The following is a 15,226-nucleotide window of genomic DNA, read 5'->3' on the forward strand; positions in this document are numbered from 1 at the left end:
TAAGTTAAGTTCCTGCTCTGGCTGCCCCGGGCTTCACCCTTCTCCTTGCAGCTTGAGATTCCTGGGGACTTCTAATGTTTTGGGGTCCCTTGTTTACTATTCTGATAGACAATAGAGCCCAGGTGTCCTTCAGACACTTCTGCCCAGGTGATACGCTGTCCGACCCGTGTGGCACTGATCACCCAGCTGGGAATGTCAGCAGGCTCCTGTAAACCCAACCAGGAGCATGGCATCCGGTGTCCCCACCGATGACTGTTAGTTTATGACTTCCTATGACTATGAAAGTTTGCAGCGCGTGACAGCCAGGGTGACAGGAATCTGTGTTCCCAGGCCAGGGTCACAAGCCCCGGCTTGGCAAGAATCACCCCATTTCTTCCCTTTTGTCAGGCGGGGCTCAGCTGACCAGAGAAATTTCAGGCAGTGAGGACCACAGGAAAGGGAAGGGGAGGTCTGACTTCCACCGTGGGATTCTCCAGACCCTTAAAATAAGGCTGGGTTTGTGGGAGGCAGGGGGTACATCCTAGTCTACTCCAAAAAGAACGTACAGGTGTTGACCCCAGACCCAGGAGGGCTGAGGGAGGAAGATGGCTTCAGGCCAGCAGTCAGAGGCTGGCTAGTGTGGACCATAGCGGGGTTCCAGTGGTTTGAACCTGCTGAAAGTCCCCAGTAGGTGACACTGGATGCACAATGACAGGTTTCAATGACTTTATTGGTTCTGAGTAAAGAGCGTGGAGTTTCCCCGAGTGCAGCCTGGCAGGCCCTTCTCCCTTCTATCCCCCGGGGTCAGGATGCTTGGTGGGAGCTCTGGCCTCAAAGAGAAGACATACTGGGCCTGAAGGGTCTCAGAGGGCAGAAGTGCCCTGTTGAGAGGATAAAACATCTGAGGTACTGGGGGGTCCCATACACCAGCCAGGCCCCCTGTGGGGGCACCCAGGAAGCGCTCCCTAAGGTGTGGCTTCAGCTGCCCTGGGCGGAGCCAACCCAGGCTTTGAGGGAAAAGAGCCTGGTGCCAACCAGCATTAGTGAAACCTCTTTTTATAAAAGAAAACCCTGTGGCTCTTGGGGAATAAAAGTTTGGTGGTAACTGACTCCCCCCTGAGTCACCTTGCCCACCTCTCTCCCTCTCTTCCTGATAATTTGGTTTTTTGTCTCTCAAATCCCAGCCTGGCCTCTAACTTGGAGTGTAGGGGGAGGCTGGCCTTGAACTCTTGTTCTGCCTCCAGGACCATTGCCTGGATGATGCAATCCTTACAGCTTGTGACCAGTGTCCCTGACACCAGTGACAGGCCTTACTGACAGGCATGTTTAGTGGCTGTGGCAACTCAGGATATAGCTTTTCAAACCCAAACATTGACTTGGGTTCATTCCCCTACTGCTGCATATAAAGAAAAAAAAAAAAAAAAGAGCTATGTGCCCTGTTTTCTAGTCCAGACACTGTACTTTGGGGGGGGGGGGCGGGAGGCATTTCACCAGACACAGAACACCAAAGCCCCTCTATCTGTTTGCTCTCTCCAGCCTGTGGATGTAGAGAAATGGTGGGCTGGGGAGGGAGGCCACCTGCCTGGGTACACATTTGAGAAGCCATCGGCATGCATAGGGACCCCACAGGGACCCCCACAGCCCCAACTCTCAGAGTCCAGGCTCTGAGAGTAAGGCTTTGTCTCTATGTTCCCAGAGGGGACTCTGGGCTCAGACACTCCAAGGGGTAGAGAGGTCAAGGGTGAGCTGTCTAGACAGTGGGAGGGAGAAGGGCAGGCTGGAGGCGCTCTCCTAGCATACAGCAAGGTCACCTTGGGGGCGCAGGCACAAGCATCCTGTGCACACAGCAGCTGGTCTGACTTCCAGCCAAAGTCCTCACTCAAAAGCACCTAGAGTCTGCTTTTCCAACTTCCCCCAGCCTCGGGGTCCCCGCTTTCCTGAAGGTTTACACGCCAGCTTGAGAAGTACAGGAGAGAGTTCCCATTTTAGCTGAAGCCATCAATTTAACTTCAAAGATCTGCCCCCAAAGCAGGCTCAGGCGGAGGCTTAACCCTGCCATCCCTGGGACCTGGAGGCAAGGAATTCAAGGTCACCCTCAGCCACATAGTGTGAAGCCAGCCCAGGCTACACAAGATCCTGTACCACCCCCCACCATCTCCCAAAAAAATGAATTCAGAAGATTGGTGCCCACTATGGTGATCCTGCCTCCAATTCTTGCAGTTTGGCCCTCCACGTGGCCTCAGGAAACACTGGAGTGGCCCAGGGCACAGCATGCTGGTGTTGGTCTGAAAGCTACATCTCCACACCTAAGTTGATATCATAAATCAGACACTTTCTCAGACTGGCTGAGACCTCAGATTCTACCACTGCTGTCCCTGCACAAGTCCCTGGCTTCAGGTTTATGCCATGTTACTTCTCTTGCTCCGCTGGGCTAGCTTTCTACTTTGCCATTAATGGTAAGGGCCAGCCAGGCCCAGGTCAGGCTCTGCCCACACATCTGCCTACCTCTTGAAGCCCCACCCACACTCCCCAGGGTAAGCATGGGAAATGAAGGTCAGTGCTGGGGTGACCTGGACCTCAAGGGTCAATGTGACCAGTCTAGGTGACACCTGGCAACTACAGACCCTGAGCCCTACCTGCCAAAAAACGACAAAAAAAAAAAAAAAAAAAAAAAAACAAGTAGTTTTGGATCAGGGCAAGGGGTGTGTGTTTAAGAGATACCTAAATAAATAACTACCAGCCCCATGTCCTGGAATCCCCCTCAGCTCAACAGTGGGGACTAGAACATGACATGTGCACCCTCCTGGGGTCCCTGAGCATGGTGTTCCCATGCCAGGGACTTTGGGAAAATTGAGAGTGGAGCACAGCCCATGGTCTTCCTAAGGAAGACTTGCCAGGCACTGATACATCTGAAGCAGGACTGCCACACGTTGGAGGGCCAGCCTGAGCTACAGAGGTCAGGTAGAACTCTGCCTCAGAACACAAAAACAAAGACATACGGGAACCAAAGTCAGATCCACCTTGGTCATCTCAGGGGGAGGCTGAGGCCACAGGACCAGGAGTTCAAGGCCTGCCTTGTCTACATGATGTCTCAAAAGCCCAGAGCCCTGGGGAATCCCTTACTCCTGAGCCCCCATCTTCCTGCCCATGGCTATCTGGGAAACTGCAGGGCCTCTCTCTCTGGAGAAGGTGTTAGCACAGGACTGGGGGGAGGGTAAGAGGGGGAGCCCTCGTTATTCAAACTGCAGGCCCACACCCATAGATGCCTTTGTAGGGACAGCAAATCACCCTGGGGCACTCCAGGGTGCCCTCAACCCTGAGATTCAGAAAGAGAGCCAACCACTCAGATCTCCATGTGGCGACAAATAAGCTTCAGACCCAGGATCAACAAGATGATGACATGAAGAAACCACATCAGAACAAGGAACACTAGAGCTTAAAAGTAGCCAGGCCCAGCACACAGGCTTTCACAAGCCCTGCACTGAGTAGGCCGAGGTAGGAGGGTCAGGATTTAAGGTCAGCTTCAGCTACAGTGAATTGGAGGCTAGCCTGGGCTATAGGAGACCCAGTCTCACAAACAACAAGAAGATCCAGGGATGAGAAGTCACTTCAGAATTCAGATCCATCAATCCCGTGGGGACACCGAGGTCTCTATCCATCCACAAAAGAGAAGGTGGCATCCACAATGTACTTGGCTTCACTGGCAGGAACTGTACTTGGTCTTGGAAGGAGTCCAGGTCACATGCTACATCCCACCCTTCCTGAGAGCCCCTCCTCCTGGCTTGGCAGTTCAAAGTCAGCCAGAGACAAAGGCTGGCTGGAGTCCCTGGCACACTTCCAAATGCAGTTCAGCAGATATCCCTGTGGCTGATAGGACATGCAGGGACATGCCTGGGCACCGCAGCCTCTCACCCCAGGTCCCTCACAGGATATTAGAGGCTGGCTATCTCAAGATGGAGAAAATCCACAGCTCCAGGTGATGGTTCACACGGTAGGTTCTGGGTCCCAGGTGGGCCATGTGTGGTGGCAAACACCTGTCCCCTTAGTGCTTAGGAAACTGAGGCCAGAGGATCAGGAGTTCACACGAGGCCAGCCTAGGCTACCTGAGACCCTGTCTCCAAAGAAAAAACAAACAAACAACAAATACCCTCTAAAGTTTAGAGTATCTAAAATTTTAAGAGTCTTAAAATATCAAAAAGAGAACAAGAAAGATCATGGCAGGGTCGGCTCCCCACAGGCACCAGAGGCTACTGCGGCCAGGCCCTTGGTGGCCATAGCAGCCTGCTCTTCTGAGCAAAGGGAACCCACTATGGAGACCCAAAGTATGATGGCATTTTCAGGGCAGGAGGCAAAAGAGGCCGCCCTCCCCAGGAGAAAGGAAAGACACTTGTTGGTTAGGCCTGAAGTCTTAACAATGGGAACATAAGTTACGCTGTTCTGTTCTAGCACTGAAGGAAGGTGGGTACAACAAAGAAGGATGGGGACAGACAGAGGCAGAGAGAGACAGACACAGACAGAAACAGACAGAAGATAGAAAAGGCAACCAGGTCCCAAGTGGCTTTGGCGGGGACCATCTAGGGTTTAAGACATGGATTAGAGCTAATCTACTTTATGATACTTTGTGAGGCCCCAGCCACAGGGCAAGCTTCAACTCCTTGTCCATACACCTGAAAATGCAGACTGCGTCAGGGTCAAGGTGGCCCCATGGCATGTGTGCAGACCACTAGCCCTGGCCTCTGGGCGCAGAAGTGTCCCCAGATGATATTCAGATGGGAGCTCTCTCAATTGCCCCCTTGTGGTCCATTAGGAGGGGCAGATGAGTCAGGATGGCCCCTCTCTCGGCACCGCACCCAGGTGTACATGGCTGTCAGAGCTGGCGGCAACAGCTGATGTCTCCCTCGGCTTGCTCCAGGACACCCAGCATCTCCTCGATGATAGCTCGTAGCGCCCGGCCTAGCTGGTCGGCGTTGTAGGGCTTACCCAGTGGGGGCACGTGGACAAAAGCGGAGCGGCCGCGGCCCTGGTAGAGCGATGTATAATACGTGAAGTCACACAGATACCTGAGACAGATGGGAGGAAAAGTCACAGTCACTATGTCCCAGGCCAAAGCCACCAGGCTTCTGAAAAGTCCTTCAAAGCTCTGGGGCACAGCTCTGGGGCACAGCTGGGAGGTGGAGGAGAATCTAGGGGTCAGGAATTTGGGGGACCCTGGATGCCTACTCTCCATTTTCTGAAAACGTATTTTGCTGGGCATGCACTCAGAAAGCAGATGCAGGTAGATGTCAGGCTGAGGCCAGCCTGGTCTATGCAGAGTTCCAGGTCAACCTGGGCTACACAGAGAAACTATCTTCAAGCCTAAGGTGGAGAGTGACTGAGGAAGTTATCTGCTGTTTCCTCCCCAGCCTCCCTGCTGGAGAGGAAGCCCCCCCACCCACCCCTCAGGGCCTGGAGCCTACCTGCCAGCATCCTGGGAGATGGTAACAGACACGTCCAGTCCCAGTGTGGTCACCCTTTTGCACACGGCGTCCATGTCGATGATGGAGTCGATGCTCTCGGGACCATCCTCCACGCAGCACTGAGAGCCGGGGCAGAACCGGCAATTATCCAGTCCTTTGTAACCCTTGTTGTGCCCACATTTTTCCAGCGTCACTGTGGTGGCCATGCCCGACACCCCAACATGCACTACGAGCTGGGGACAAGAGACAATTGGGGGACGGTTAGCAGGAGCAGCACCCACCCATACATGGGGAATAAAAACAGTGAGTCTCTGTTGTTGTTGCTGGAAAATGAGCTATTAACGTGGCTACCTAGGAGCCCAGGGTGGCCTTTGGCTTCACCTTTGAGACAGGGTCTCAGACTCTCATGTAGCCCAGGCTGTCCTTAAATTCATGATCGCTAAGACGATGGTTATCTACCACCACTGTACCTTGCTTGAGGTATGTTTTGTTTTGTTTGTTTTTTAGTTTTTTGAGATGGTTTCTCTGTGTAGCCCTGGCTATCCTGGAACTCACTCTGTAGACCAGGCTGGCCTTGAACTCAGAAATCCACCTACCTCTGCCTCCCAAGTGCTGGGATTAAAGGCATGTGCCACCACTGCCCGGCTCGAGGTATGTTTTGAAAATTATTTTTTTATTAGTATTTTCTTTGGTAGTGCTGAGCGGACATCAGGACCTCACATATAGGACGGGCTTGGGTAAGTCCTAGCTGGTGTACAGGCACAGAAGGCAGCAAGGCCCTAACAGGGCCCTGTAAGGTGTGGTGTGGCACTGGCCATATGGCGGTGGCCTTATGGATGGTGTGGTGGTCTGAATGAGAATGGCTCCGGAGGTTCATCTATTTGAATCCTTAGTTACCAGGGAGCAGTGGAACAGCTTGGGGACGATTAGGAGGTGTGGTCTTGTTGGAAGAGGTGAATTGCTGGGAGTGGAGAGTGTGTGTTGAGGTTTCAAAAGCTCAGGCCAGTCCGTGCTTCTGTCTGCCTGCCTCTGCTCCCGTGCCTGCCTGTCTGCGTCTGGAATTGATGATCGTGGATTAACCCTTAGAAACTGAGTACACCCCTCGTAAGATATTGGCTTTTATGAGTGGCTGTGGCCATGACCATGGTGACTCCTCATAGTGACAGAACAGTGACTAGGCTCTAGGGGGTGGGGATCACTTTCAGCGATGCCCTGCTGCCCACCTGGGGGCTGTGCTTCTCCCACAGTGCTGGGATGAGCCTCTGCACCGTCTGGTATTCCACGGGGATCTCGTACACATGCAGGTCCACGCTGTCCCCGAGGCCCAGCTTCTCCAGCTCCTGGGAGGAAAGACAGGGGGGGGTGAGGATGGAGGAGCTGCACGGAGCCTTCTGTGCCCAGACTCCAGGCAGCTCAGCTCAGGGTGGCACACCAAGATCACACAGCACTTGGGAGATGGAGGCAGGGAGCAAGAGGTTATCCTCTGCTACATAGAAAAACTGAAAGCAGCCTTGGCTGCATGAGACTCTGCCCCTCCTCAAAAAACGGAGTCTTGACTTCACATAACCCACTGAGTTCATCAGCAGTTCATCAGGTGACCACTGCAGGGCTACCTGGGAAATGCCTTCCTGCAGGAGCCCAGGGTCTCCAGGGACCAGGAGACACAGTGCCTGCCTGAGGAAGAATCAGTAGTCACCCATTTCCACAACTGTGACAAGGACCACATCATAAAAAAGGGGGTAAGCCAGGCATCACTGTCATAGTGCTGAGAACTGTCTTAACACTTGAGAGGCTGAGGCAAGAGAACTGCTATATTAAGGCCAGCCTCTTCTACACAAAGAATTCCAGGCTAGCCTAGGTTATATAGTGAGATTCTATCTCACACAAACAAGAAACAAAAAAAGCAAAAAAAGGTTTGGGGCTGAAGCTCAGCTGGTTAGCATAGTTGTAGCTCAATTGGAAGAGAGTTCAGCCAGCATGTGGGCAAAGCCTGGATTTCTTCCCAGCACCACATAAACTGGTGTGGTGGTACATGCCTATCATCCCAGACACTTGGGAGCTGGAGACAGTGGGATCAGGAGTTCAAAGAGACCCTGTCTCAACAAACATACACCCTAGACTCAAACAAACAAAGAAACAAAATCTGAAGGAATTAAAAAACACAAAGGTCTAGTTTCTTTGGGTTTGCACTGGGGCAGTGGAAGTACGCCATCTGCTGGCTGAGTGGGGAAGGGGCAAAGGGCAAGTCGTAGCCATGGCAACTGGATTTGATGGCCTTTGGAACTTCATTCATAAACAGGAAAACAAAATAAACTTCCCCCAGCAGAGCAGATGGTGTGAATCATTCAAGACTCTGAGGCAAGAGGATTGCTGTGAGTCCCAGGAAAACCTGGGCTGCTGAGGAACCCTATCTCAAAAATCAAAACAGTACTGGAGAGAGGTAAGAGCTCTGCCGCTCTTCCAGAGGACCTGAGTTCAGCTTCCAGCTCCAGCATCAAGTGGCTGTAGCCTCTAAGGAATGCTGGGTCTCAGGAGGCATCTGCATACAGGTGGCTCCCAGAACAAGCATTTACATGTGCATAATTTAAATATATCTAATTTAAAAATAAAAATAAAACAAAAGAACATGCCTGGCATCACATCCTGTCGCCCATTTTGGGAGATGGAGGCAGCAAGCAGGAAGAAGTTCAAGGTCAGCCTGGGCTACATAGTAAGTGCTTTGGGGGCCAGCCTGGGCTATATGAGACTCTGTCAATAAATAAATAAATAAATAAATAAATAAATAAATAAATAAATAAATAAATAAATAAAGCAGAGAGGCCAGATGTGGCAATGCACACATTTAATTCCAGCACTTGAGGAATTTGAAGAGGATCTCTGTGAATTTGAAGCCAGTCTGGTCTTGTAAGAGTTGCAGTATAGCCAGGGCTATTTAGAGGGACAATCCCAAAAAGCACCAAAAATAAAACAAACACTAAAATAAGTAAATAACTCCATATCCTTTCACCCCAGATCCTATTCAGTGTTTGCTCAGGGGCCCTGGTGATGCCCAGTTGCCCCCACGTGTTTTATTTGAATCAGGATGTAAATCTATAGTTCACAAAAGCAGGAAATGAAACCAGGGTCAGGCACTAAGACCATTCACCAACACCCCAACCCTTCAAGGGGTGCACTCAGGGCAGAACAGAGCCACCCCACCCATGGGCACACACATCAAGACACCCCAGGTGACTGGCCTTCAGCAGCACACACCTGTCATGCCTGCACTGGAGTCTGAGACAGGAGAACAGAATGTGGGGCAGCCTAGGCTACAGAGTGACACTGTCTCCAAAAAAAAAAAAAAAAAAAAAAAAGGTTAAGTTTTCTGTTAGGGGCTAGTTGTTCCTGTTCTAGCCAGGATTAACTATGCCCAGTCTAGTGCAGGCCTCCTAGCTCTCCTGCCTCTGCCTCCCCAGTGCTGGGATAGCAGCTGTGGGCCACCACACCCACAGTCTTGCCATCGTATCTTTGAGGAGCTCCCCAAGAACAAATTCAGTAGCACTGGCTCCCTCACTGAGACTAATGGCTGCCTGGGCCTCCAGAGACTCCTCATGCTGTTCCCACAGGCCACCCTGTTCCCAATGGTGGCCTGGAAGGACAGGCACATGACAGGATATTGGTGACAGGATATTGATGAAGGTATACACCTGTCAGCTCTATCATCTCTGCACGTCTTACAAGGCCAAGGCCAAGGCTCAGGAGTTCTTAGCTGATAGTGAGTTTGAGGCTAACCTGGGCTACTTGAGATCCTGTGTCAGACAAAAACAAAAACAAAAACAAGAAAACAAGCAAAACACAAAATGCCAGGCATAGTGGCACACAGCTTTAAATCCAGCACTTGGGACACAGGTGTAAGAGGATCTCTGACTTCAAGGCCAACCTGGTTATATAGTGAGTTCCAGAATAGCCAGGGCTATACAGAGAAACCCTGTCTCAAAAAAACAAACAAAAGACACACTCCGCCCCCCTACACAAGATGAATGACTGAGGTCTAGCTGGGGGGCTCGGCACTCACCCTCATCCCATGGCTAGTACCTTCAAACAGCAGGACTCACATATGGACCGGGTAAGTGATGTGGGACTCAGGGCTTCACCTAGAAAACCTGAGGTGGGTGCGAGCTGGTATTTAATGTCTCTGTGAAGGCCAGGCGCTATCAGAAGACAAGCACCCTTCCATGCTGACACTCTGCTTTTTGTGGGGACTCTATGGCTGAGAAGGCCATTGTAGTGGGGACTGGTCACAGATGTGCAAGTAGTGTCACCCTTCACCAGATTCTGCCTTTTGTCCCTGGACACCTGGTTCCAGCTCTCTCAGGAGAAGAGGGCTGTGAGCCCCACATCCCACTTCCTGAATCCTGGCTCAGTACCCAGCACCCTGGGAAACACCAGGCAGGGCTTCAGCTGTGGCATTGTCCTGGGTCATCTACCTGAAAAGACTCTGTCGCAAAAGCAGGCATGGCTGCATCTGACCAATTGATTCCCTTGACCCCAGCACAAAGCCCTCTTTGTTTGCTGGTACCCTTAGCAGGTCTGTCTAGACTTGTGGTGGCAGTAATTATCCCAGGATGTCACCACGTCTGTGGCCCACTCAGGGAGTCTGTGAAGAAACAAGTCAGAGTCAGCCTGGTCCTTGACACCCACCTGAACCTCCCAGGAAACAACCTGGCACCCCAGACCCAGGGGAAATGAAGAGAAAGCCGGTGTGAGGGCAGGCACCCTCTACAATTCCAGCACTCCGGAAACTGAGGCAGGAAAATCACCTGGAGTTTGAAACTAGCCAAGATACAGAGTAAAATGTGATTGATTAGTTAACCAATCAAAGGAGGCAGGCACAACAGTGTACACCTGTCACCCCAGTGCTAGGGAGGCTGAGGCAGAAGAATCAGGAGTTCAAAGTCAGCCAGAGTGAGATCCTGCCTCAAAACTTAAAAACAAAAGTAAGGCTCAAGGGTGATGAAGCCCGTGGCCCAGCCTGGTCTCCATGCTCCATTCAGAGCACTCACACAGTGGAAGGAGAGAAGCTGGTCCAGAGAGCTACCCTCTGACCTCCACAGGCGTGCTCTTCCACACTCGCAATCATCAAATGCAAAAACAAATAAAATATTTTAAAGGAATAGGTTGAGGAACAGTCTTGGTCTATTCAGGACCCGGAGTTTCCCCCAGTCCAAGAGCTCCAAGGGGATATTCACAAAGATTGTTTAATTGATTTTCCTTCCCATTTACATGCAGATGGCGGTGTCTGGGGCCCAGGAATCCAGACACTGGCTTTGTGTCCACTTAGCCCGTGAAGCCTCCTGTCTGTAACTCGCACAAAGCCAGACACACAAGTCTTCTGAGACACACTGGGGCTTTTTGTCTGGTGGTCCCGGGAGTGGATGCACAAGCAGGGGCCCGGCCACACTCCCATCTGCGAGGTCCCTGGGACCCCGGGGTCCTCCACCTGGCTCACAGAGTGAAGGTGGAAAGAAAAGAGGGAGGTGCTAAAGCAGCTGGGACTTCTGAGGTCTGCAGCACGGGGAGGGTGACAGGCTGGTGGTGGGGGACGTGGGAGTCTCGGGTGAGAAGAGAGAACCCTTAAATCACACAGCTAATGGGCTAAAATTAATCCTGGTCTGCTGCCGTCCCAGCCAGTTATTACCAAAGAATCAAACGTCTGTTTCTCTCCACTCAATTGTTCCCTAGTCTGTCTGTCTGAATGTCCCATCTGGCAAGGAAATACAAGTTAGTAGAGTCACTTCTTGGATGGCACTCTGGGAAGAGCCACCCCCTGAGGTTCTCAGTGAAGAGACTGAGTCCCTGCCCAGGGCGCCTGCTCCCCAGCCACAGGGAACCCGCCGGAACACACTCCACCTTTCTTTTCTTTTCTTTTGTTTTTGTTTTGTTTTGTTTGTTTGTTTGTTTGTTTTTCGAGACAGGATTTCTCTGTGTAGCCCTGGCTGTCCTGGAACTCACTCTGTAGGCCAGGCTGGCCTCTGCCTCCCAAGTGCTGGGATTAAAGGTGTGTTCCACCATACCAGGTCAATTGAAAAGGTTTTCAGCTACTGCTCAGGAGGCTGAGGCAGGAGGATCATGAGCTTGGGCTATATAGAATTACATCTTGGGTTTAAAAAAAAAAAAAGTCAAGGTTAAAATTCACTGTTAAATTGTATTAAGTACTTGGAAAGATACTCAGCTCCTGGCGAGGCTCCTCCCCCAGATCAGAGTTACCTGGACAGCGATCCAGCTGGCATTCACAGTATGCTCCCCAAAAGGGCCGAATCCTGAAAACAGGAAAAGAGAAGTTATTCTCTCTTCTTACCTGAGTTCTGAAATCTCATCCCCAGACACACCCCTATTCTAGCTTCTTATCCAGTCCTTCCTGGTATGCCCCAGCTATGGGCTGTGGCCTCAACTTGCTGAGTCCTGGGGTGACAGGCACAGGCTTCCTTGTCCCAATTGGGTCCTCACACCTGGGAGGACCTAGTTAGCCTCTCTCTTCAATGCTCTGTTCTCCAGCCAAAATCCAACTACTCTATCACTGTCTGGGTGGGGCTGTGGACCACCACTACTTTAAGATTAGCTCACAGAGACTGGGAGGGGGGTGTCTCCAGGACAGGCTGGGTGGACACCAGACTGCTTCTGCTTTTGGTCAGTTCAACCTTCAACCTCCAGGTCCTATCTCTGACCAAGACAGACCTCCAAGGCCTTGTGGCATTTGGCTCCATTCCCTCTGAAGTCAGGGTTTCCAGGGCCTAACTGTCATGAGCAAGAAGTGACGCAGAGAGGGGGCTGACTCTACCAGGTCACACAGCAGGAGTGGGAAGAGGCTGGGATTTATCCCATATGGGTAACTCGGCCTCCTTCTCTAGCCACTGGGTTGCCAAGAAAAGTTAAATTGAGAAAAACAAAAACCAGCCCACTGGCCTCTGGGTGCCATGGTGCAGACCCAGACTCCAAGACTGTTTCAGGCCAGTCCAGGCTACATGAGACCCTGCTTCAAAATAAATAAATACAGCTGGAAAGATACCTCAGTCAGTTGCCACACAGGGCCCGAGTTCAGCTCTCCAGCACCATATACCGGAGGTGAGGAGGCACAAACTTGTATTCCCAGGGCTGAGGAAGCAGAGACAGGCAGTCTGGGGCGCTATGGCCAGTTAGTCTAGCCTAACTGGCAAGCTCTAGAGCAGGGGTTCTCAGCCTTCCTAATGCTGCCATCCTCTCTTTCTTTCTCTCTTTTGCTACTTCATAACTGTAATTTTGCTATTGTTATGAATCATAATATAAAAATCTGTGTTTCCCCACAATCTGAGGTGACCCTTGTGAAAGGGTCAATTGGCCCACAAAGGGGTCGTGACTCACAGGTTGAAAAATGCTACCTCTGAATGCGTCCTAAATTGAGACACTTTCTCAAAACAGAGGTGGATGGAGCCTGAGTAATGACACCCAAGGTTAACCTCTACACACACACACACACACACACACACACACACACACACACATCTAAGAACCTGGGTTAGTGTAACTCAGGTGGTAAGAGCCTGCTGCCAGTGTTAAGAGGTTAAGAGAGAGCCACCATACCTCAGGACAGCAGGTAGAGGACACATCTTGGGGCATCTCATCATGGTGGCACATGCTGCTCACCCTATCATTTGGAAGTTTGAAGCTAAATCATCACCCTGGGTTTGTAGCCAGCCTTGGTCACAGAGTTAAGTTCCAGGTCAGCAGGATAGTGCAACAGAATGAGACTCTATCTTAATAAACCAACCAACCAAATAAACACCCCCACCCCCAGAATGCTCCAATGGATCAGGGACACTGTCGTTCACACTTGTACTGCAGGGAACAGCAGGGAGAAAGTCCCAACCTTTCTCAGTTATAAAACACCTGTAGGAGTGGGAGTTTTTCCTGGCTCACTCCCTGTGGCCTCTCAGGGCAGAGGCTAACCCGAGTGCCCTCCTCCAAGGCCTGGAAATAAGAACAGTTGGCTTCCGGGGGTGCTGGTGACAGTAGGAGCTGGTCTCTAGAGTCCCTGGGTCATTCCGGGGTCAGGTTGACTCCAGGCCCAACACCTGCCCCAAACCGGGTTGCAGGCCCCTCCAACAATACAAGGTGCCAGGAGCAGAAGCTGAGCGGATCGTATGTCACTGGGACTTTTCCTGGCCGTAAACCCGCCTTTGTCCCCGGGGTCAGCGGGTGGGGACATGCCAGAGCTCTGAAGAGGCAGGGAGGGACTGCAGTACGCGAGGTGACCTGTCTGCACCCTAGTCCCCGCGCACTCCGAACTCCCGGCCGCGTGACCCCGGACTTTCCAGGTTACCAGGACCGAACGGTGCTATCGCGGGCGGCGACAACTGCAAACCTCTGGCAACCGCGAACACTTGCCCCGCCGCCCCGGTCCAGATGCACCTACCGGTTACCACTACCGCCTTCCGCGGCTGCTCCATGGTGGAATGCACTCTCTAGGATCCTGGCTGTAGGGACTGGAGCGGACACGGACCCCCGAGCCCCGCCCGGCCGCTCGGCCCCGCCCCCTAACGCTGGGCCTGCGCGGACACGCCCCGGACACGCCCCCGACCAGCTGTACGCTCCCCTGCGCGGCCCCCCGGGTTCCGCCGAGCCCCAAGCGCACCACTACACCCTGGACCCCAACGCCCGGGCCAGGCCATTCCTAGGCCACGCCTCCTAGAAACCACACCCCTAGCCAACCCCGCCCCCAGTCTTCCAAAGACCCTCCTCCAGGTCCTGTAAGGGACCCACCACGCCCCCAAGAATCACACGCCTGGAGCTTTCCAAACTCTCAGGTCGGGGTCACGCTCCAGCCAGGTCCCAAGCTCCCAAGACACTCCCAAACCCATCCTTAAAACAACTGGGCCCAGGTCATGTACCTCCGCCTACTCCCACGCAAGTGCAGATCCTTCCAATGCCCCTCGGCCAGGCCGCAGTCCACGTTCACACCCGCGACCCATGACATCCCTGGCTCAGGCCATGCTCTCTGAAACTTCTTCCTTCTAAAATCTACTCCGCCCTGAACCCACCTAGGGCAACGACCCCGACCCCCCTTCCCTTTATGCCACTGAAAACACTGAGCTGGGCATGCATACCGGGTCTCCATCTAGGCTCCGCCCCCAGTCTACCACCGCCAGGTTCCCTGTGGCCGCAGGGCTCACAAGGTACCTGGAGCCATGCCCCGCCCCAAGTATCGACCAGCCCAGGCCATCTCCCCTGGTCCCCCTGCCTGGCCACGCCTATTCGCTGCCAGGACCCTCCCCCTACTTGAATTTTAAACGTGCCTCCAACACGTAAGTGGGCAATGGGAGTGTGCTCCGCTCCAACCTTCTCAGTCTCAGTTTCTCTTCCTGTAAGACATAGGGCGGGGGAACAATTTGATTGTGTTCACTCATCACAGTTTACAAACAAGGACACCGAGGCATGGCTCTGAGGAAGACAGAAGTGTCACTTCAGCAGAAAGCTGAGGGAGGGGCGCAGGAGGAAGAGCTTTGACTCTCTGCCAACATGGCTAACTGGAATACTTCCTTTCCTTGGCTCCAGGTTGCACCTTATTACCCCAGAGCCTTTGCTCACCTGCACATCTAGCTGTTCACTGCCCAGACTTCCTCCTCCTGCAGTCCTTCTCCGACTGTCATCTCCTTTTAAGGACGCTGTTTTTCCATCCCCTACCTGGACATCGTTTAGGCTCATCTTAAGGAGGTCCCATTTTTCTAATGTTTCATATTTTTAAAAATCTTTTTTTTTTTTTTTTTTTTTTTTTGGTG

The 15,226-nt window shown here is 52.3% G+C and overlaps 1 protein-coding gene across 7 annotated transcripts; it reads right to left on the reverse strand.

The window, feature by feature from the left end:
* Positions 1-689: 689 nt before the first annotated feature.
* On the reverse strand, positions 690-14,700 carry Pgpep1 (pyroglutamyl-peptidase I). 7 transcript variants are annotated; one of them, XM_030243721.1, is made up of 6 exons: positions 13,864-13,926; positions 11,682-11,734; positions 8,688-8,756; positions 6,659-6,775; positions 5,436-5,668; positions 691-5,039 (listed from the first exon to the last, which is right to left on the reverse strand). In XM_030243721.1, the coding sequence occupies exons 5-6, from the start codon at positions 5,639-5,641 to the stop codon at positions 4,847-4,849; spliced, it is 399 nt and encodes a 132-aa protein (XP_030099581.1). In that variant the 5' UTR covers positions 5,642-5,668; positions 6,659-6,775; positions 8,688-8,756; positions 11,682-11,734; positions 13,864-13,926; the 3' UTR covers positions 691-4,846. The 7 variants fall into 7 exon arrangements, with proteins under 7 accessions (NP_075706.1, XP_030099581.1, XP_030099579.1 ...); NM_023217.4 differs by lacking the exon at positions 8,688-8,756 and having other exon boundaries at positions 690-5,039; positions 13,864-13,992; XM_030243719.1 differs by lacking the exons at positions 8,688-8,756; positions 13,864-13,926 and adding an exon at positions 14,339-14,700.
* Between the last annotated feature and the right edge of the window lie 526 nt (positions 14,701-15,226).

Source organism: Mus musculus, chromosome 8 (assembly GCF_000001635.26).
Source record: "Mus musculus strain C57BL/6J chromosome 8, GRCm38.p6 C57BL/6J".
In the NCBI taxonomy this organism is placed as follows: Eukaryota; Metazoa; Chordata; class Mammalia; order Rodentia; family Muridae; genus Mus; species Mus musculus.

Excerpts from the sequence above, each read along its gene's own strand:
- Pgpep1 (NM_023217.4), bottom strand. The coding sequence starts at position 13,897 with ATGGAGCAGCCGCGGAAGGCGGTAGTGGTAACCG. Across the intron at positions 6,776-11,681 it reads CCAGCTGGATCGCTGTCCAG|GAGCTGGAGAAGCTGGGCCT; the intron begins GTAACTCTGATC and ends CTTTCCTCCCAG. Across the intron at positions 5,669-6,658 it reads GGGAGAAGCACAGCCCCCAG|CTCGTAGTGCATGTTGGGGT; the intron begins GTGGGCAGCAGG and ends TCTTGTCCCCAG.